Here is a 22,080-nt window from a genome sequence, read left to right on the forward strand (position 1 = left end):
ATTTTTGATGATTTTCCAAAGTCAGAACAGGGGAACCCGAAATCATTCTAACCTTGTCTCACAAAATTTATTATATCTCATGATTTACAATTCCATTACTTACACCGTTTCTTCTATGAGAAACTAGAATCAATAAGATTTAATTCCATATTTTTTTCATCCTCTAATTCAATTTCCACAATTTATTGTGATTTTTCAAAATTAACCTACTGCTGTTGTCCAAAACTATTTTAGTGCAAGATGTTGATTACTAAGTTTATAACTCCCTTATTCCCTTTCTCTATAATATTTCCCATCACTTTCACTTATTTTCCGTCACTAATATATCAAGAACATAAGACCTTATATAAGAAAACTCTACTATAACATTATTTCCATACTTTTTCAATAATATCAAACTTAAAAATGTATTGAAATCTTGATGTTCTTACCTTGTTCTATTAGTTTCAAACTTTAACTTGATTTTCTCTCTCCTCTAGCTTCTATTTCTTGAATCTAACTTGATATTTTAGCTCCCTATAGTCTCCTTGTTATCTCTCTCTCTTGATGGATATGGAAATTCTTTTGATTTCTAAGTGAAAATGGTGAGTATTTGGTGAAAGGACCAAATTGTAAAGAAAGCAAAACTTTCTTTCTTTCTCTCTTCTTCTCGGGAAAAATGGTAGGATGGTGGCTTTTTTTTCCTTTCATATATATATACTAAATAAAATAATAAAATATCATTAAAAAATCAAATCAAATACTATAAACTAATATTTATTTATTAATCTAAAATATCTCCAACATCATCATTGCCTTCTAGATTTCTCTCTCCTTCTAATTGACCATTTTGCCCTTCATGATCTTTTAAAATTCCATCCTCGAGTCATCACTCAATTTGGTAAAATTATGATTTAGTCCCTCATAATTCTTCACTTATTCAATTTGTTCCTAATTCATCCATTTTCCTTAGTTTCTAGATCATTCCACCCTTAAAATATTTTCACAATTAATCCTTCAAATTTTTCATATTTACACTTTAACCCTTCAAATTTTAAATATTTACTCCTGGGCAACAAAACTTTTCTCACTTTTGCGAATTAGTCCTTTCTTGTATTAATGTCATAATATACTTCCCAATGTTGACATAAATCAAAATTTTGCTTTTTGTCACTTTATTTCCTTATTTTACTATATCAAGTATACCTACTTTCTTACTATAGTAATTTTCGGGATATTACAATTAAAGTCAACAATATGGGGTAGACTACGCAGAAACCTTCGCACCAGTAGCTAGATTGGACACCATTAGGCTGCTACTGACAATAGTAGCTCAAAGAGAGTGAAAGATACATCAGTTTGATGTAAAGTCAACACTCCTCAATGGTATTCTAAAGGAAGAGGTATATGTTGAACAACTACAAGGATTTGTAGCTGATGGTGAAGAGCACAAAGTATGCAAGGTGAAGAAGGCTTGGTATGGCCTCAAACAAGCTCCGCGAGCCTGGTATTAAAGAATTGATATGCACCTGGTGAGCTTAGGATTCGAGAGGAGCATTACTGAACCCACATTGTATGTAAAGAAAGAAAGAAATGAGACCTCGCTGATAGTATCCTTATATGTTGATGATTTGTTAGTAATTGGGGGTTGTAAAAGGCAATTAAAGGAGTTCAAGAAGTAGATGCGAGCTAAATTTGATATGTCTAATATAGGAAACATGACCTATTTCTTTAGTTTAGAAGTGTTTCAATCTGAATAAGGAATCTTCATCAGCCACAAAAGTTTTCCTTTAAAGTCTTGAATTGGTTTTGCACGGAAAACTGCAAGCTAGCAAACACTCCCATTGCCCAATGAGAAAAGCTCATAAGCCAATGTGACTTTGAAAAGGTTGATGAAGGCACCTATAGAAGTCTTATAAGATGTCTATTTTATTTAACAACATCAAGGCCAAATATTATGTTCGTTGTTAGTCTACTTTCAAGATTTATGCATTGCTGCAATGTGGTTCACTTCAAAGTTGCAAAACGAGTTCTCAAGTATATTAAAGGAACCCTAAGTTATGGTATTGAGTATGTGAAGGAGAATGAGCTAAAGTTGATTGGTTACACGGACAGTGATTGGGCTGGCTCTGTTGAAGATATGAAGAGCACTTCAAGGTAATTCTTCACTTTGGGTTCGAGTGGATGCAGTTGGAGCTCAAGGAAGTAAGAAACTATTGCACAATCAACTATTGAAGCTGAGTAAATCGCAGTAGTTGTAGCAGTAATCCAAACATTTTGGCTAAGCAAGTTAATGTCTGATTTAAATTTGAAGCAAGTGGAGGCAACAAAGATACGTTGTAACAATCAATCTACTGTTGCAATTGCAAAGAACCCCGTCTTCCGTCAAAAGACAAAGAAATTCAAGATAAAGAATCACTTTGTTAGAGAAGTCGAGCAATCAAATAAGGTGAAGTTAGTTCACTACAATTCAGATGTTCAGTTGCTGATATTCTTGCAAAACCTCTTAGAAGAATGAGGTTCGAGAGGCTGAGAGATGATATTGGAGTTCGCAGTATTATGGCCAATGAGGAGTGTTGCGAAGTGGCCATTCATGCAGTGGTGAACACAGCATGCGAAGCTAGGAGCTCATTAGAAGATGCGAGATCAAACAAGCCTGCGAGCTCTACATTTACAAGCTCAATAGAAGCTGCAAGCTTGATAACAAAATGCGAGCTCAATCCAAGATGCAAGCCAAGCTAAGTGGGAGTTTTTATGGAATTTGGCGAACCTCAAGATGTGTTGCAAGAAGGGTTCGCATGTGTTGATATTTTGTTTAAGTCTACTTACTTAAGATTGCTTGATAGGATAAGCAGAGGTAGTATTGAAATGACCCTGATTGGTATAGATTTACCTAATCAGGTTGTGTACTTTTATGCTTACTTTTCCTAGAAAATTAGGTAGGATTAGTTGATAACTTGTAATCATTTTCATATATATTGTAATTTTTGGAATGAAAAAGTTGAATGAATGTTCAAGCAATTTATTCCATCAGTTATTTCTTTGTGTTCTGCACTTGGTGAAAAACACCAACAGACTGACCCCAATATGGGAAAATAAACTTGGAAGTCTTCCAATGAAAGAATCATAGCTGCGGTTCTTAAATGTTAGAAACGTAATCTCGCATTTATTTAACATAAAGTTAGACAGTCTTTGACTCTCCATTTATATCCTTAATCTTTGAGACTTTAGACGGCTGGGTTCCAGAGCAGCCATTTATGTAACAGCTGAAAATCCAATGAACTTAAGTCATCCACTTCAACTTCTTCAGGACATCATTTAAAGGTGAAAAAAAATCCTTGAAGAATCGACAACTTTTCATTTTATGAGATTATTCCTTCTACGGTTTCATCTTATTCAGGCTTTCTAATAAGTGAAAATAGAGGATGTAGACAGGATTAGTGACTTGTCTGATTCAATTTTAACTCACATTCTGTCATTCCTTTCTACAAAAGAAGCAGTTGGAACCTCCATTTTATCTTCCAGGTAGAGATATATTTTTACTTTAGTTCCTAATCTCCACTTTGATTTGGTGGACGATTTGTGTCACAAGAATCTTGAAAGTTGCATCCTTCACATTAAGAGCTTTATATCCTTCTTCGACAAACCACTGAGTTTACATGAGACTAGTTTAGATAGATTTCATCTGAAATGCAGGGAAACGGTCCATGGTCCTCGTGTTTAGAGTTGGATATCTACTGCAGTTCGTCGTGGGGTTAAACATCTTGATATAAGCATCTCCCCTGACCAGTTTACTTCGCCAGGTATTATGTTTACCTGCAGGAGCTTGACGACTTTGAAACTAGATTTTACTTGTTCTGTTTTGGATGTTCCAAGAGGTGTTCCTTTTCCGAATCTAAAGACTCTTCATCTTAAGTCAGTTGAGTTTTTGAGTGATGATACAACTAAATGCCTTTTATCCAGCTGCAATAATCTTGAAGATCTGGTCATAGCGCACTGCAACATTGAGAACTTATTTAACTTCACTATTTCACATCATCTGCTCGAGATTGACTATACTTTCCACGTTTAATAGTCACGATTGTCGGTTAATGCTTGATACCCCAAATCTAGCTTACTTCAAATACGGTAACCTTGTAATAGCAGGGCATCCACTGGAGAATCTGAAATCTATTAACAGCGCTTTTATTCAATCGGCATTCTCCAATTTTCGAAATTATGCAACAACATTATTTAGAGGGATCAGTAATGTCCATTCACTAGTTCTGACATATAATTCTCTCAAGGTTTGTTTTCTTGACAAATCCTTGGTCTTATTTCTGCTAAAGTCTCCTATTAAATTCTACTAACAGTCCAATCTTTGTCATTATGATAACTTCTTTTAAGCTGTGAACCGCTCCCTGTTTTTGCTACCTTGGTCGAACTGAAGATATGTGATTATTATCGTGAACAGTCGAGTTGTGAATATGCTGATCTTCTGATAAATGTTAAATGGTCAAGTTCAATGGATAAAGGACTTGAAATTTTACTGTCAAGTTCGCCTGAACTCGAAAAACTTGCCTGTCATCAGGTATTATTCTAACTTTAAGCTTTGGTTTAAGTTGCAGACTCTTACCGACTCCTTTCTTTGTTGTGGATTTAGGAAGTTCTCAGCAAGCTGCCCGAAAAAGTGGCTTATTGTTTGTTGTCTAAACTAAAGGTAATGGAAATTTTAGGCTTTAGAAACGATAAAGATGTTATTGAGAAGGCAAAGTATATCCTAAAGAATGTTGGAGCTCTACAGAAGTTGACTATACGTACACTATCAAACATTTCTAAAGCAAAAAAATTGAAGATATCAGAAGTGTTGTTGAGTTCACCAAGGGAATCAAAGCATTGCTGCATCTTGATTGTTTGATATAATATTCTACTGTTTCTCTCTTGCTTTTATGAATTAGTCTTTTGCTTCTGATTTTGATAATGTCTTTTGCTTCACCAAGGGAATCATGTCTCTGATTTTCTTTTTTTAATTTCCTTATTAATGAAAACACAGAAAATATTATAAATTCCCAAACTTTTTTGCTTCTTTAGGGGGGAAATACAGTAACATGCATGGATTTGTTATTACTTAATTAGTCTTATTTTTAGTGAAAAGTAGTCGCAAATATTTGTAAATGATAGGGTTTGAACCTTAATTTCACTCGAGTGATTATTGCATTGAGAGAGGGAAGCAATGGATTGTTCTCCATCTCGATCTTGTCTACAGAAATTTAATTGAGATCGAATCTAGTTATGTTACAACCCTACATTAACTGATGATATAAACTAGAATTCAATCATGGGAAATGATTATTAGCACAGGTCTCGGTAATCCATTGGAATCCACCACCATTCATATCATAAATGATACGCATGTTTTGTTGCTGCCATGCTCCTAATATAGTTTTTTGATGATTTAAACAATGCCACATAAAAATACCCTTCCCCTTCCTCTTCCTCGTCTGCGAAGTAGTGCATATATTTTCCATCTATGAAATAGTCCCCCCCTTCGAAATGTAGGGTCATTGTCACGAAGTCTCTAAAACCAGCCTTGTTATAGTAACATAGCTCAAACTTTTCTTCCACTTGGCCGACCTTTCTTCGGAAGTTTTTCTTGTCATAATAAGCTTGAAACTCTGCCATCACTTCCTTGTATGCATTGCGTCCTATAGTGTTTTCATCTGTTGAAAGCTGGACTGCAATGCAACATGGAGCCAGAAGCATGCTACTGTCGAGACCAGCAGCTATCGAGCTCAGCTCATTTTGCTTGGCGCGCACGAATGGTTTTTGGACCAAATGAAGCAACTGACATTGTTGTTTTGTTTTGATGTAATTTAGTTCAGTTTAATTGTAACTAGCTTTAATAGTTAGCAAGATTAAGTTAGTGATTAGATAGCTGATGTAAAAGCTGATATGGCAGCTCATTTTGTATTTGACTTAAACTTACATTGGTTGTAAATTAGTGGAAGCAGTTAGATTAGTAGGTAACTGTCAAATGAACAAATTGTAACTCCTTTTATTTCAAATTTTGAATGAAAAAATGGTAATGTTCAATTACAATTCTTGCTGTACATTCAAGTTTCTTTCTTGCTGCTCTGCTTGTTTTCTCTTTTCTGCTTCGATTACTCTTGCTTCTGCTTGCAAATCTCTTTGTTGCATACTGCCATTGTTCCAACAAATGGTATCATGAGCCCGAGTCTTTGAGGGGCCTTTGCTTGCATTCTGTTGATTTCAATTTAAAATCTACAGCAAAGCTTAAAACTAAAAATGATCGAAGCACTTAAACTCAGTCTAGCAAGATGAGTTTCACTCCACCACCTCCACCAGTGTTCACTGGAGAAAACTATCACATTTGGATAGTTAAAATGAAGACTTATCTTCAGGCACGCGATTTTTGGAGTGTGATTGAGAATGATACTGAACCACCTCCATTGAGAGCCAATCCCACCATTGCACAGATGAGGCAGCATGCTGAGGAGTGAGCCAAGAAGCATAAGGCTATGGCCTGCTTGCAAAATGGAGTCTCTGATGTGATATTCACTCGCATCATGGCCTGTGACTCACCAAAACAGGCCTGGGAAAAGCTGAAGGAGGAGTTCATGGGGACTGACAAGACAAGGCAACAGCAAGTGATCAACCTCAGGAGAGATTTTGAAATTTTGAGGATGAAGGAGTCTGAGACCATCAAGCAGTACTCAGACAGGATAATGGCCATTGTCAACAGCATTAGGCTCCTGGGAGTGGACTTCACAGAGAGCAGAGTTGTTGAAAAGGTCATTACAACTCTCCCTGAGAAATTTGAGTCTAAAATCTCTTCACTTGAGGACTCGAGGGACTTATCAGCCATTTCATTGTCTGAGCTGATAAACTCCCTGTATGCACTTGAGCAAAGGAGGGCAAATAGGCAAGAGGAGAATCCTGAAGCTGCTTTCCAGGCTAAAGCCAATGAAGGCTCAAGTATGAGTGCAAAAGGCAAGAAGCCTTGGCACAATAGAAAGGCCAAGTCAGGAAGAGATGAAGCAAAAAGGGTGTTTCCACCATGTGTTCACTGCAAGAAGACAACACATTCAGAAAAATATTGCTGGTTTAGGCCAGATATTCAGTGCAGAAAGTGCAAGCAGTTTGGTCATGTAGAGAAGGTGTGCAAGGGCAAACCAAGGGAGGCTGCTCTACAACAAGCTAGACCAGCTGAGGACATGCAAGCTCAGGAGGAGCATGTGTTTACAGCAACCTGTTTTGTTGGCGCAACAAAAACCAGCAATGATTGGCTACTAGACAGTGGCTGCTCACACCATATGGCAGTAGATGAGAAGTTGTTCAAGGGCTTAGACAGAAGCTTCCACTCTAGGATCAGAATTGGAGATGGCAAGCTGATTGAGGCTAAGGGCAAGGGCAGTGTGCTGGTTAGCACTGGTTCAGGTAACAAGCTGATCTCAGATGTGCTTTTTGTACCTGACTTAGACCAGAATTTGCTTAGTGTAGGCCAATTAGTTGAAAAGGGCTATACATTGGTTTTTAAGGATGGTTGATGTACTGTTCAAGACATGAATGGTCTGGAGTTAATCTCAGTCTCCATGACCAATAGATGCTTCATGCTGGATGTTAGCCAAGTAGAAAGAAAGGCATACACCAGCCTTGCTGACAGCACTGACTTGTGGCATAGGAGACTAGGCCATGCCAATTTCAGATCGCTTGATCTGCTACATAGGCTGAATTTGGTTGATTACATTTCAAAAGTTGAGGTTAGTGGGAATGTTTGTGAGGTTTGTCAGCTTGGTAAGCAGGCTAGACTGCCTTTTCCTGCTGACAGTGCTTGGAGAGCTCAAAATAAGCTCGAATTGGTGCACTCTGATGTTTGTGGTCCTATGAGAACACCTTCAATCAGTGAGAACAGGTACTTTGCCCTATTTATAGATGATTTAACAAGGTTGTGATGGGTCTACTTCCTGAGGCAAAAGTCAGAAGTGTTTGAAGCCTTCTGTAAATTCAAGGCTTATGCTGAAAATCAGTCAGGCTGTAAAATTAAAGCTTTGAGGACTGATAATGGCTCTGAATATGTGTCTGAGAGATTTCAGAAGCTTTGTGACAGTGCTGGGATTCATCATCAGCTCACAACAGTCTATACTCCTCAACAGAATGGAGTCTGTGAGAGGAAGAATAGGACTGTGCTGAACATGGCCAAGTGCCTCTTGTTTCAAGGCAAGCTTCCAAGTCAGTTTTGGGCTGAGGCAGTTAACACCTCAGTGTATCTGCTCAATAGACTGCCAACTAGAGCAGTCAAGGATAAGACTCCTTATGAGGCTTGGCATAGAGTTAAACCTGTAGTAACACACTTGAAAGTGTTTGGTTGTGTGTGTTATGCTCTTGTTCCAGTGGAAAAGAGAACCAAGCTCGAGAGCAGGGCCACTCCAGGAATCTTTGTTGGCTATAGCAGCAACAAGAAGGGCTATAGAGTTTATGATCCTATAGCAAAGAAAGTCTTAGTCAGCAGGGATGTAAAATTTGATGAAAAAAAGGTGTGGAATTGGAATGGTGCTGAAGCTAACATGTTTGAAATGGACCAGTTGGACTTGGTTGCTGAGCCTACAGAAGAGGGAACCAAATGATGATGCTGTTGATGATGCACCAATGAGGGGCACTAGAACTTTGGCTGATGTCTATCAGAGGTGCAGTGTTGCTGTGATTGAGCCTACAGACTTTGAAGAAGCTGCCAGAGATAGGAACTGGCTGAAAGCCATGGAGGTTGAGTTAGAAATGATTAACAAGAATCAGACATGGGAGTTAGTGAGCAGACCAGAACACAGGAAGGTCATAGGGGTCAAATGGGTGTACAGGGCCAAGTACAATGCTGATGGCTCACTGAACAAACACAAGGCCAGGCTTGTGGTAAAGGGTTATAGTCAGCAGTATGGTGTGGACTTCTTGGAGACTTTTGCTCCAGTGGCAAGACTGGACACAGTCAAGCTACTGTTTGCTTTAGCAGCTCAGAAGCAGTGGAAAGTTCACCAATTGGATGTCAAATCAGCATTCCTGAATGGTTTTCTCAAGGAGGAGATCTTCATCGAGCAACCTGAAGGTTTTGAAGTTGTTGGACATGAAGACAAAGTGTACAAGTTGAGAAAGGCTCTCTATGGTCTGAAACAGGCACCAAGGGCCTGGTATGACAGAGTTGATGCTTACCTGACCAAACTTGGATTTGTGAAGAGTATTAGTGAGCCTACTCTGTATGTTAAAAGGTCAGAACATGAAACCTTGCTGATTGTCTCCTTGTATGTGGATGATTTGCTTGTGACAGGGAGCAAAGTTGAGCTCATTGATGAGTTCAAGGTCCAAATGCAGCAAGTGTTTGAAATGACAAATTTGGGAATCATGACTTACTTTCTTGGCATGGAAGTTCACCAGTCTGATCGAGGTATCTTCATCAGCCAACACTCATTTGCTTTGAAGATCCTAGATAAATTTTGCATGCATAACTGCAAAGCAGTCAGCACACCTGTGGCTCAAGGAGAAAAGCTGACTAGTAGTGGTGATCAGCAGAGGGTTGATGAGAGGCACTATCGAAGCCTAGTTGGTTGTCTGTTGTATCTAACAGCAACCAGGCCAGACATCATGTTTGGTGTTAGCCTGTTATCGAGATTCATGCATTGTTGCAATGAGGCACATTTGAAGGCTGCAAAAAGGGTCCTTAGATACATCAAGGGCACTGTTAGCTTTGGTGTAATGATTAAAAGTGGGAACCAACTGAAACTAGAAGGCTACTCTGACAGTGACTGGGCAAGATCCCTCGATGACATGAAGAGTACCTCAGGATACTTCTTCACACTTGGATCGGGGATGTTTTGCTGGAGTTCAAAAAAGCAGCAAACTGTTGCTCAGTCCACAGCTGAAGCAGAGTACATTGCTGCAGCAGGAACAGTTAATCAGGCCATTTGGCTAAGGAAGCTGCTTCATGACCTTAATGAAACTCAAGATGAAGCAACTGAAATTTGGGTGGATAATCAGTCTGCAGTTGCGATAGCTAAGAACCCTGTGTTCCATGGTAAGACTAAGCATTTTAAAATCAAACTACATTTTGTTAGAGAGGCTGAACAAGCAAAGGAAGTCAGCCTTGTGCATTGCAGCTCAGGGGCACAATTGGCTGACATAATGACCAAGCCTTTAGGGGCTGCTCGATTTGAATCTTTGAGAAGTGCAATTGGAATGTGTTGCATACAGTCCAAGGAGGAGTGTTGAAAGCTGGACTGCAATGCAACATGGAGCCAGAAGCATGCTACTGTCGAGACTAGCAGCTATCGAGCTCAGCTCATTTTGCTTGGCGCGCACGAATGGTTTTTGGACCAAATGAAGCAACTAACATTGCTGTTTTGTTTTGATGTAATTTAGTTCAGTTTAATTGTAACTAGCTTTAATAGTTAGCAAGATTAAGTTAGTGATTAGATAGCTGATGTAAAAGCTGATATGGCAGTTCATTTTGTATTTGACTTAAACTTACATTGGTTGTAAATTGTGGAGGCAGTTAGATTAGTAGGTAACTGTCAAATGAACAAATTGTAACTCCTTTTATTTCAAATTTTGAATGAAAAAATGGTAATATTCAATTACAATTCTTGCTGTACATTCAAGTTTCTTTCTTGCTGCTCTGCTTGTTTTCTCTTTTCTGCTTCGATTACTCTTGCTTCTGCTTGCAAATCTCTTTGTTGCATACTGCCATTGTTCCAACATCATCAATGGTGCTAACCACAGTCCCTGAGTCTATGAGTGAACCACCTAAGCCATCCTGCCTAAGCTCGAACATTCCAGGTATTGACTCGAACCCCTTTTTCTGGAATTCGACACTGATATCTAACAATTCAACGTAGTAATGGTTGCGACCGGGGTACAGTATGAAGTCGATATATTGAAGATTTCCTACAGGTAGGGGGATATAATCTCCGAACCTTAGGATAGTCGGTTGCTTCAATACATCATGGAAAGGGACTAAGCAATATGAGAATCGATTCTCAATGATGCCTCTCTTGGCTAATTGGCTTGCTAGTCCATCTGGTCCCCTGCTTAATCCTAGAATTCCCGAAATCTGACCATTTGCAAAATCAATATTTGGGTTGTCATTGGAGCATCCGAATATCATATCATTAATCACTGTAGTGTGGACGGTATCAACAGGAAACTAGAATGCTTCGAAAGATGCAACACCTTTGGTTCTAGGTGAATTACACCGAGATGTAGCACCATATTGTATGTTGTAGACACATTCATTATTATAACACCTGAACCGATTGTTTTCGCCTTGACAAAGTTCATGAGTGCATGGAAGCTTGCTGTAGCTCGTGGAAGTTCGAGAATCGTAAATGGGGACCTTCTGCGGGTAGCATTGTATGCAAGGCTCACACTGTGTCCAAATCAGACTACTTCCTGTAACCATCAGCAACTTCACCGGATGGAACTGGCTTCCGATTTTAAACTCGACCACATATGCATAACTCTCAGGAACACGACCTATAGGTAAACGTACTAGGACATTATCCTCTGATTGATTTCGACTCGGAAAAAAATCGAAATTTTGAGCTCTAACTGAAAGTTGCACCAATCTTCTTATTCTTTGGAATGTAGTGAGGTTTCCAGGGAACAATAAGTCCCTTCGGATGAGCTTCATGCTTAGACCAGTAGGTTTGGAAGTTGCAGAAGAGGCTTGAAAAGAAGCTATGAAGAAGAGTAGTATAGCAATGGTGAAAACGGGGATTCGAGCCATTTTTGAGTTTCACAATGAGACTGCAAGTGATATTTTCAAACCATATTGTACGCAAATTTATATCACATTGAATATTTTCTTATTATTTTGTTGTTCAGCACATAGTAATCAACAATTAGCTATATTTGTAGTATATCATTTACTCTTTTTTAAATCCATTTCTTGATTACAAGGAATGGATTAACTATACTAGAAAAGAATATTTTATTTCAAGCTATTTGACAGTGCACAATGACTTTAAACATGGTTTCATCCAGGCTTCAAGCTTTATCTGGCTTTTCAACAATATTTCACAATTTAAGATTCTTAGTTATTTTTTAACATGCATTGGTGCATGTCACATTGACGATTCAGTGTTCTTGCTTTGATAAAATCTTGTACTGAATCTTAATTTGCAGTTTCTCTCTTTGTTATTGAAACCCAATTTAATGGTTTTTGCAGCCATTATATATTTAGACATGAGTATAAAGTAATTGAACATATATATTGTTAGAGTTGTGTGACTCAAATTCTAAGAGATTGCTTACAAGTCAAGTTAAACAAAATATATTTTCTTTCTAGAAGATTTAGTATTTATTAGTATAATATATTTAGCATTTATTAGCATAGTTTATCTGACCTACTAATTTAGCCTATAAATAGGTTCTTTTACAACCTTAGAAAATACACCCATTAGAGATTAGAAATCATAACACATTTAGAGAATTTTGTGTTTACGTTTTGAGGGTTCTTTATTTTCAGGTTTCGGGGTTTAGTTTTTATCTCCATCTTTTATACTTTTTGTTCTTTTGCCATTATAGTAAAATTATCTTTACCCGTGGTTTTTTTATCCTCTTTGTAGGGGTTTTTCCATGTTAAATTTGTGTATTTAATTTCTTAATTTATTCCGCTATTTTTTTTACTTGTTGCTTAATCGAGTCAGTCCTAACAAGTGGTATCAGAGCTAGTTCAATTTTCATAGATCAACCCGTTCAGGGATGGCAGCAATAAGGTTTGAAATTGAGAAATTCAATGGTGAGACAAATTTCAATCTGTGGCAAGTTCGAATGATGACAATTCTAGTTCAAACCGGCTTGAAAAATGTTGTTACCGGGAAAAAGCCTAAGAATCTAAATCAAACAAAATGGGAATGTAACACCCCCAACCCGTATCCTTCGCCGAAACTGAGTTACGGAGCATTACCGGAGTTTACAGATCAAACAGACAAAAATTTCAAACATTTCATATCATCAAAACAAGTCATCAAAGCATCATTTTAATCCAAATTATAAACATATCAAATCCAAATCAATTTTGCCTAGTTCATGAGCACTTAAACATAGAATTAAAATTCACATGCACCTATCTAGATTTAGTTCAATTTACCATGCCATAATATAGCTTCAAAAACAAACACATATTTATATGTATAAAACCAACCAAAATTAAACTTATAACCTCATTTACAATCAAACCACAAAATAATTATTATTTAGACACTCTAGGTACATGCCGACACAAAGGATAAACATCACCACATTTGAATTCGGGATCGTTGTTAAATGCTGAATCGGCGATCAAAAGTTAAGTACCAAACCTGCGCACGGGAAACAAAACCGTACCCCGAGTAAAACTCAATGGTATTTCTATAATCTGAATATTTAAAGACAAAATAATATAATAGGCACAATTAAATATTAATCACAATTGAATATTTAAAATTCACATTTATTTATACAATAGCATTAACCATTCAATACTCAAATCATAAATACATCATTTTATACCATACTCAATTCTCATTATTTTCCATAAAATAGCTTCTCACAATATAATACACATCTCACTTAAACAACAATAATGTTCATTCCATGTCCAATTCATGAATGCACAATTCATGTGTCTCAATCCATATTTCAATTCGCAGTCCCATTTTCATTTCACATATAATATTATCCAACATCGATCATAGTGTCATTTCATTTAATTATCCCTATTAATACGACTCGGACTTGGACGGATACACGGATCCAACCAAAACACACCAGTTTGACACCCAGTGCCTCATCGGATAATTCGAAGTAATAATTTGACACCTAGGGTCTCATCGGCTAAACCAAAGTAAATTGGCACCTAGTGCCTCATCGAATTAATCCGAAGTAATAATTTGACACCCAGTGTCTCATTGACTCGAAGTTGAAGAAATCCCTGAACTCTTCCAATCCTATGGCATGCCATCTATATCTGACTCAGCCCAATACAGTTAGTAGGGTTTAAATTTCACATTTCAAAAATAACAATTAACCAATACCAATTTTTCATATAAACACATAAATTCAAATCAAATCAAACAATCAATACAATCATAATATATATATATACCAATTCAATCAATTTCCATCAACTTTAATTCAATTCTATATCAAAATACCAAATACTCAACTCAACCACTTACCATAAGTATTAAATCAAAATACAATAATTAATAACTAGATTCAGATTATAGAAAGACAAACCAATAATTCTAAGCTATTCCATGTCGAATTTATCTTTCTCCTTTTTAATTGAGGATTCCAGTACGACGTTAGCTACAAAATTAAAACAATTAAAATTCATCAATACAACACAATTCAATTTCATATTGCATATTTCAATTTTTGCTCAATATTTGCCTAATTTTCAATTTAGTCCCTAAACTGAGACTAACTTTATTTCTTTACATTTAATTCTATATTTTCATTCAATTTCCACTTTAAACTAGATTTAACTCTCTAATTTCACTTAAATCCTTAAATTTCATAATTTTTACAATTTAGTCCCTATTACTCAAAATTTACAGTTTGTTCTACAATTTAATCCTTTTTCATTTCTAGCTTAAAAATCTATCATTTAGTCCCTAAAACAAAAATTATTCAACATAGACTACACTTAAAAACTCAATAATTTCTAAAATTTTGACATAGATTGGGTAGTATTTAACACCAAAATTCTACAAATATAAATATTACAAGAAAAATAGACTAAATTGACTAACCAATTGAACTTTGAACAATTGAAGCCCCTAAGGTCATGGATTTCTCCTTCCTTTCTTTCCTTTTTCTTTTCTTTTCTTTTCTTTCTTTCTTTCTTTCTTTCTTTCATTTTCTTTCTGTTTCGTTTCTATCTTTCTTTCTTTCTTTATTCTTTATTTTATCATTATAATATAATATAATATAATATATACTTAATAATTAAGATATAATATTATAATATTATAATATATATTTTAACTTTAAATTTTATAAATATCTACCTCATTTAATGCCAATGGCATAATTGCTTTTTTAGTCCCTTAAATTTTTCTTTAATCTATAATTCAACTTTCACCCTATATGAAATTTAGTCCTTATACCTAATTACTTTTTAATCCAAGCAAATTCACTTAATCGAAACCTAATTAACTACACAACTAGCTTCGTAAATATTTATTAAAAATATTTACGAGTCCGACTTACGAGAGCGGAGTCACGGGAATGCACTTTTTTTTTAAATTTGGTTCTTTTCTCTTAATTAACTACCGAAACGTTAAAATTTCTTAACGAAACTTTAATACCACTTTAATGACACTCCGTAAATATTTATGGCTTAGTTTATAAAAATAAGGTCCCGATACCTTATTTGTTGAGTAAAGACAAACTCGACAATGAGTTTGGTTTGGATAGCAAGGCAGATAGGCAAGCTTCTGTTTTGGTAGCATCAAAGAAATGAGACAAAGGTGTCACTATTGTAAAAAGTTAGGTCACGTCAAAGCAGATTGTTATAAACTGCGAAATAAAAGAGCTGCTGAGAGTAACGAGGAAGATGTAGCTAATGCTAATTTGGCCGATGAAAGTGGTGATGGTTTCTTATTAGTTTCAACGAGCGATAACTCTAAGCTCACTTCCGAGTGGATCATAGATTCAGGATGTTCTTTCCACACGTGTCCCAATAGAGAATGATTCTCCACATACAGTTCGGTTGAAGGTTGAGTTGTGCGCATGGGAAATGATTCATCTAGTAAGATAATTGGTATTGGTACTGTTAAAATTAGGATACACGATGGAACGATTAGGACACTCTTAGATGTCAAGTATGTACCTGGTTTACGAAAGAATCTTATCTCCTTAAGTATTTTAGACTTGAAAAGATGCAGATTCAACATCGAGTTGAGCGACATTAAAGTATTTCGTGGAGCTCTTATTTTGTTAAATGGTAAAAGAACCGACAGTTTTTATATTCTAAAAGGTTCTACAGTAACCGATGAAATTAGACGTCCCTCGTCTATTACGGAGTTGAAGTCAACTCGTTTGGAGCGGAGGCAACTTGGTCATAGGAGGGAAAAAGGTATGACTATTTCGTTGAAGAGAGGCTCTCTTTTGGATGCAGGTTTTGAAAAGTTAGGGCACTGTGTTCGTGAAAATCAGACCCAGGTTAGTTTTGATTTGGCAGCGCACAAGTCGAAGGCTAGAAGTCTTCCAGCTTCTACGAAAATCAGACCCAGGTTAGTTTTGATTTGGCAGCGCACAAGTCGAAGGCTAGAAGTCTTCCAGCTTCTAAGCACAAATTCAGTTCAGTTAATTCCTTGTATAGTTCAAGATAGGCTCGTGGCGGGCTTTCGCAAAGATTGTGTTTTAAGAATTCGTGTCAATGTGGAGATTGTTAGAGTTGTGTGACTCAAATTCTAAGAGATTACTTGTAAGTCAAGTTAAACAAAATATATTTTCTTTCTAGAAGATTTAGTATTTATAGTATAATATATTTAGCATTTATTAGCATAGTTTATTTGACCTACTAATTTAGCCTATAAATAGGTTCTTTTACAACCTTAGAAAATACATCCATTAGAAATTAGAACTCATAACACATTTAGAGAATTTTGTGCTTACGTTTTGAGGGTTCTTTATTTTTGGGTTTTTAGGGTTTAGTTTTTATATCCATCTTTTGTACTCTTCGTTCTTTTGCCATTATAATAAAATTATTTTTGCCCATGGTTTTTTATCCTCTTTGGAAGAGTTTTCGGGGTTTAGTTTTTATCTCAATCTTTTGTACTCTTCGTTCTTTTGCCATTATAGTAAAATCATTTTTGCCCATGGTTTTTTATCCTCTTTGGAGGGGTTTTTCCACATTAAATTTGTGTGTTCAATTTTTCAATTTATTCCGCTATTTTTTTTGTTGCTTAATCGGGTCGATCCTAACATACATGTTGGACATATATCAGTGCCCGACACTCATAAGTAACATAGAGTCTGATAGTGTTGAGTTGCTTTAGAAACTTTAACATGTTCAAATATTTATCTTTAAATCTAAAATTCCATAATCATTATTCTTCCTTTACAGCATATTAAATACTAACAAAGATTAATAATCATCTCAAAACTAAGGAAAGACTAATTGTCTAACACTATTGCAGGAGATGTAACAAATGTATCCAAAATGTGAAAGTTGAAGCCACTTAAACCAATCAACATTTTTCTACTCTAAGACTGTGTTATTTGTACAAAAGTAAAACCCACATCAAATTCCATTATCAACTTAACTACGTGGTCACTAAAATACTTAGTTTTCAAAAACTTTAGTGATTAAATCGAAATTCTTTTATAGTTAAGTGATCAAAACAAAAACACTCTTATAATTAAGCGATTCATACTGGTCACATAATCCAACCATTTTAGACTTAAAGAACAATGACTAAAAAACGAAAATAGATAATTAAGTGATCAAATTGAAATTTTGCATTGTTTAGTGACAAAAATAGAAACTAGTGAACAATTGAGTGACTAATTATGTAACACCCCAAACCCGACCTAGACGACAAAACCAAGTCTGAAGAGTTACATTTATGTTATTAGGGAAAAATCAACTTTTATAAACACAGTTAAAAACCATCTGACAGATTATAACAATCCTAAAACCCAGTCGATAGTTCAACAATCTTAGAAAGTCATAATACGAAGGAATACTGAAATTACCGTTAATCTAAATAAAATGTGATAAAACAGATTGACCGAGCTTCCATTACGCCAACCCGATCAACACTGTGAGTTATCTGTAATTCAGTCAACAACAAAATAAGTCGAGAACTCAGTATGTAACCAATATAAATTCAACTAGAAGTATAACTATAATAGTAAATTCCTAAACTCATGTTCAAATCAGAAGTAGGATATTCATTACGGTCTTAACAAATTAGATGAATAGTAGAACAATTCAAGTTCAAATATAGAACAGATAAGAAACAAATGTAGTTTTTCCTACCCCCATCCGCTACACATCATCTCCGACCAACCTAACACACTGTTAAGGGAATTTCATACTCATCTAGCCCTATACACCACATAGTGTCGGTCTGACACATTTAATGTGATTGCAAACTAGCTGCCTGATCAATTTACGATAAAACGCTAGATTCATATATAAATCGTGGCTTAGTCACTAAATCAGAATAGATCACTTCCCTCTCATACAATTCCCACCCAATGCAAGTACAGATCACGGACGTTAGATATCAAGAACATACATACAGTTATTCAGATACAATTCATAGTTAGGTAGTACAAATCAATATCATCAACAGTCATCACAATCAGTATACGTTTAGACGGTCGATTACTCGGTCTTAGATCATTATATAGCAACTTATACGATCTAATGCAGATCATATGTACACTACGGAAGGCTTACGTTCGCATCAAATAATGCTTACAACCATAAGGATAAATCTCATTTCTGACCCACATGCCCGTGTTGTTTCACACTACCTAAACGACTAGCTTGCATAGCCCCATACAGCTTGGCACACACCCGCGTGCTTGTCTGTGTGTCTCACACGGCCTGATACACGCCCGTGTCATCTGCTCGTGTGGTCCTAAATCACAAATAGTGAGTCACACGGCCTAGACACACGCTCGTGTCTCTGGCCCATGTGGTCCTTAATGACAAACAGTGAGTCACATGGCCTGCTACACGATCTAACACACGGCTGTGTGACACACACGGCCTACCACACAGTCATGTGGCATCGACAATCATGGTTTCTAATGTCCAGATTTTGCAGAGAGTCAAATTTTTGGTACGCACCTGATGTAGATTTTGACGTAGGAGCAACGTAGTGGAACCCTAAACCCTGGAGCGACCCTCCAATAACCAAGTCAATAACTATTCTCAACAAATCACAAGAATTAACACACAAGCTAACTCTTATGTCAAAAAACATCGACACATCCTACTCACTCAAATTTCAACACTCACCTCGCACGTGATCACAAAAAATAGAACTAACGTGTTGGTGAAACGATTCCCGCAAGATCCTTGCCTAAAAAGGGAGTCAAACGTACGTTTAAAACAGGAAATTCAAGTAACAAAACAATTTCAACCAAAGAACAAAAATAACCAAAACTTGTAGAAACAAAAATAATTTACAATAGAACTTACACAGAGATCCTACAATGACACAATGACACAACGAACAACATAAGACCCTCAACCAGTCTCGATAGCCACTTTATAGGCGTAGTCAAAAAGAAAAATAAAATGAATTAAGAACGAAAAGAAAAAGAAGAAAAGAAAGTGAGGAGAATGGAAAAATAAAAAATGAAAGAGGGAAACATTAAATTCTATTTTAACTACGTATAAGTGCATACATCAAGACTCAAGCACAAGACCACTGACACAAATAAATGCTTAACCATCAAACCAGCAAACTCATTCTTGACACCAATTCACATAGAATTAAACTTATGTTGTTAATTCCAGGATAGAGGTTAACTTAGAATAAAATAGCAAAATTTTCCAAAGATGCAACTCAAGATACAGAGATTTAATTATAAAAAAAAATTCAATAGTCAGACATTCAAATTTTGAGGCGTTACAAATTAGGAAGTTTACCCAAAAATATATTTTTTAACTGATAAATAATTGATACCATAACTCATTCCATCTCAACCTCCCTTGCTTGATTGGCCTCCGCCTACGGCCACGCCTCTCTTGCCTTGCTTGCTCTTTAATAACTCATTTTTAGTGAAATCGAAACAATGGTTTCAGGACCACAAATCTGAGTCCGTAAGGAAAATTATTTTAATATTACTGCATGGTTTGCATTATGATAGAAATATCGTATAAAAAATTTCATTAAGAAAATTTTACCGATTACATGTCTAATTTGATAAAGGACCAAATTGCATAAAGTGCAAAAGTTGGATTCTAATAGCTAAAAGGATCAAATAGCTATGGAATTCAAAATTGGAGGTCCTTTTATGGCAAATAAACCATTTAGAGGAGTTAGTAGATAAGTATGCTTAGTCATCCATGGAAAATTAAATAAAGAAAAGGATGAAATTAGAAAATTAATAAAATAAAAGATGATAAATAAATAAATAAATATCTAATACCATCATTTATCATCATCTTTCCCAATTAAAAAAGATGGAAACCCTAGCTATGGTGTTGAGTTTTTGAGCAAGCTTAATTGGCTTAATTAGGTAAGTATTTTGGTCTCGTTTTTAATATTTTTTATATTTTGGAGATCATAATAGCTTAATCTAGTTATCTTGGGGATTAATTTGTAAATTTATCAAAGTATTAAAGTTTTTCCATGGATTAATATGCATGAATTATGAAATTTATGGTGGAAAATGAAAGGTTGTTGATAGATAAACAACTTTTGTAAAGTAAATTTTGATGAAATTGTGATTTTGGGACTAAATTTTAAAGATGTAAAATTTATGGAAAAATTTTGAATTTTATGAATTACATGGGCTGAAAATTTTATATGTAAAAATTGGTTAGGCTTGTAATAAAGGTTAAATTGCATGAATTTCATTTTTTCGAGCCTAGGGACGAAATTAGAATTAATTAAAAGTATAGGGGCAAAATGGTAATTTTTGCCTAAGATGTGAATTGGATTGAATTGAATGTAAATTGTATTAAATTGATGTCAAATTCATTCGTATAGATCCGGATAGACCAAATACGGGGTTAGATAAAGATAAAGAAAAAGTAATGGATTAGTAGCATACAAGTTCATGAACATTGTCGAGGTAAGTTAATGTAATTAAATTGTGTACATTTATATGTTTGAATTTAATGTTGTATATATATGAATTGTGTAATTGTCATGTATATGAAATTGATTACATATCCGACAAAGCCCGATAAACATCAAGTCTCGATTGAATAAATGAAATTCGATGGATACAGGATTTCTCGTATTGGTTGTAGTCTTGCATATGTTGCGGACACACCACAGCTCAAAAGAGCATCCTGTTATTAGTCCTTTCGAGCTTCCCGTTATATGGTTCTTGCGAGTTTCCTGTTAATAGCTCTTTGAAACATCCCGATCGGTTGTGATCCTGCATGTGTTGTGGGCACACTACAGCTCTTATGAGCATTTCGTTATATAGCTCTTCATGAGCTTCCCAATTAAAGGCTCTTTGTGAGCTTCCTGATTAATGGCTCTCCGGCGCTACCTAATATGGCTCGTTTGAACTTCCCGATATATGGCTATCCTGAGCTTCCTGATTAATGGCTCTTCGGAGCTACCCGTTATTGGCCCGCATGAGCTTCTTAATTATGGCTCTTATGAGCTTCCTGTTATACAGCCTGGAAAAGCTTCCCGTTAGATGGCTCACATGAGTTTCCTGTTATATGGCTCGATAGAGGGCTTCCCGATTATGTGTTTTAATAAGCACCCCCGAATATGAATTGACGGATTTCAGATTTGTACACTTTATGTGTACTATTCGGGTATCCATTGATATTTTAAATGATTCAACGGGCAAAATTCTGATATGATAAAATAAATAAATTCAAGGTGAAATGTTACCTGTATATACACGAAATACATGAAAATTTGATATTGATGAGCTCATCCCTGATTCTTGGTACTCACATGAAATATATGACTAACATGTTGATAAAGTTGTATGTTTAGGCTATTAGCCAAATTGCTTGGATGCATTTTGTATGCTTACCTTAAATGTAAATGAATGGTAAGTTTATTTCCTATCATACGAACTTACTAAGCATTAAAAGCTTACTCTATTTTATTTCCTCTATTTTATAGTAGCTCGTTAAGGTTGGAAGTTAGTCGGAAACACATCACACTATCCATCGGCCCATTGCGGTACATATAGAAAACTAATTTTTGTTATAATGGCATGTATAGGGTAAATTGATTAATATTAGCTTAATAGCATTTTGTTGTAAGGAGCCATTGGAATGGCTTATGTTGGACATATTTTTATGTATATATATCAATGTGAGTGTTTGGTATGGTTGATAGATGAAAAACATATAGGTATATTGATCATTGATTTGAGATAGTATATGATAATGTGACA

General features: G+C 35.7%; 2 protein-coding genes across 2 annotated transcripts; one reads left to right on the plus strand and one right to left on the minus strand.

Moving 5' to 3' along the window:
* The first annotated feature begins 4,070 nt into the window (after positions 1-4,070).
* Positions 4,071-4,876, plus strand: LOC107938631 (F-box/LRR-repeat protein At3g59250). The gene is made up of 3 exons (XM_016871859.1): positions 4,071-4,265; positions 4,409-4,549; positions 4,622-4,876. The coding sequence occupies exons 1-3, from the start codon at positions 4,071-4,073 to the stop codon at positions 4,874-4,876; spliced, it is 591 nt and encodes a 196-aa protein (XP_016727348.1).
* A 6,288-nt stretch (positions 4,877-11,164) lies between these two features.
* Positions 11,165-11,746, minus strand: LOC107938632 (aspartic proteinase nepenthesin-1). The gene has a single exon (XM_016871861.1). It carries the CDS (start codon positions 11,744-11,746, stop codon positions 11,165-11,167), a length of 582 nt encoding a protein of 193 aa, XP_016727350.1.
* Positions 11,747-22,080: the final 10,334 nt, after the last annotated feature.

This window comes from Gossypium hirsutum, chromosome D01, assembly GCF_007990345.1.
Source record: "Gossypium hirsutum isolate 1008001.06 chromosome D01, Gossypium_hirsutum_v2.1, whole genome shotgun sequence".
Taxonomy (NCBI): Eukaryota; Viridiplantae; Streptophyta; class Magnoliopsida; order Malvales; family Malvaceae; genus Gossypium; species Gossypium hirsutum.

Bases quoted from the DNA above. Each gene is read 5' to 3' on its own strand.
- LOC107938631 (XM_016871859.1), top strand. From the start codon at position 4,071: ATGCTTGATACCCCAAATCTAGCTTACTTCAAATACGGTAACCTTGTA. The intron at 4,266-4,408 runs GTTTGTTTTCTT...GTCGAACTGAAG, and splicing joins TGACATATAATTCTCTCAAG to ATATGTGATTATTATCGTGA. The intron at 4,550-4,621 runs GTATTATTCTAA...TTGTGGATTTAG, and splicing joins AAAAACTTGCCTGTCATCAG to GAAGTTCTCAGCAAGCTGCC.
- LOC107938632 (XM_016871861.1), bottom strand. From the start codon at position 11,746: ATGGCTCGAATCCCCGTTTTCACCATTGCTATACTACTCTTCTTCATA.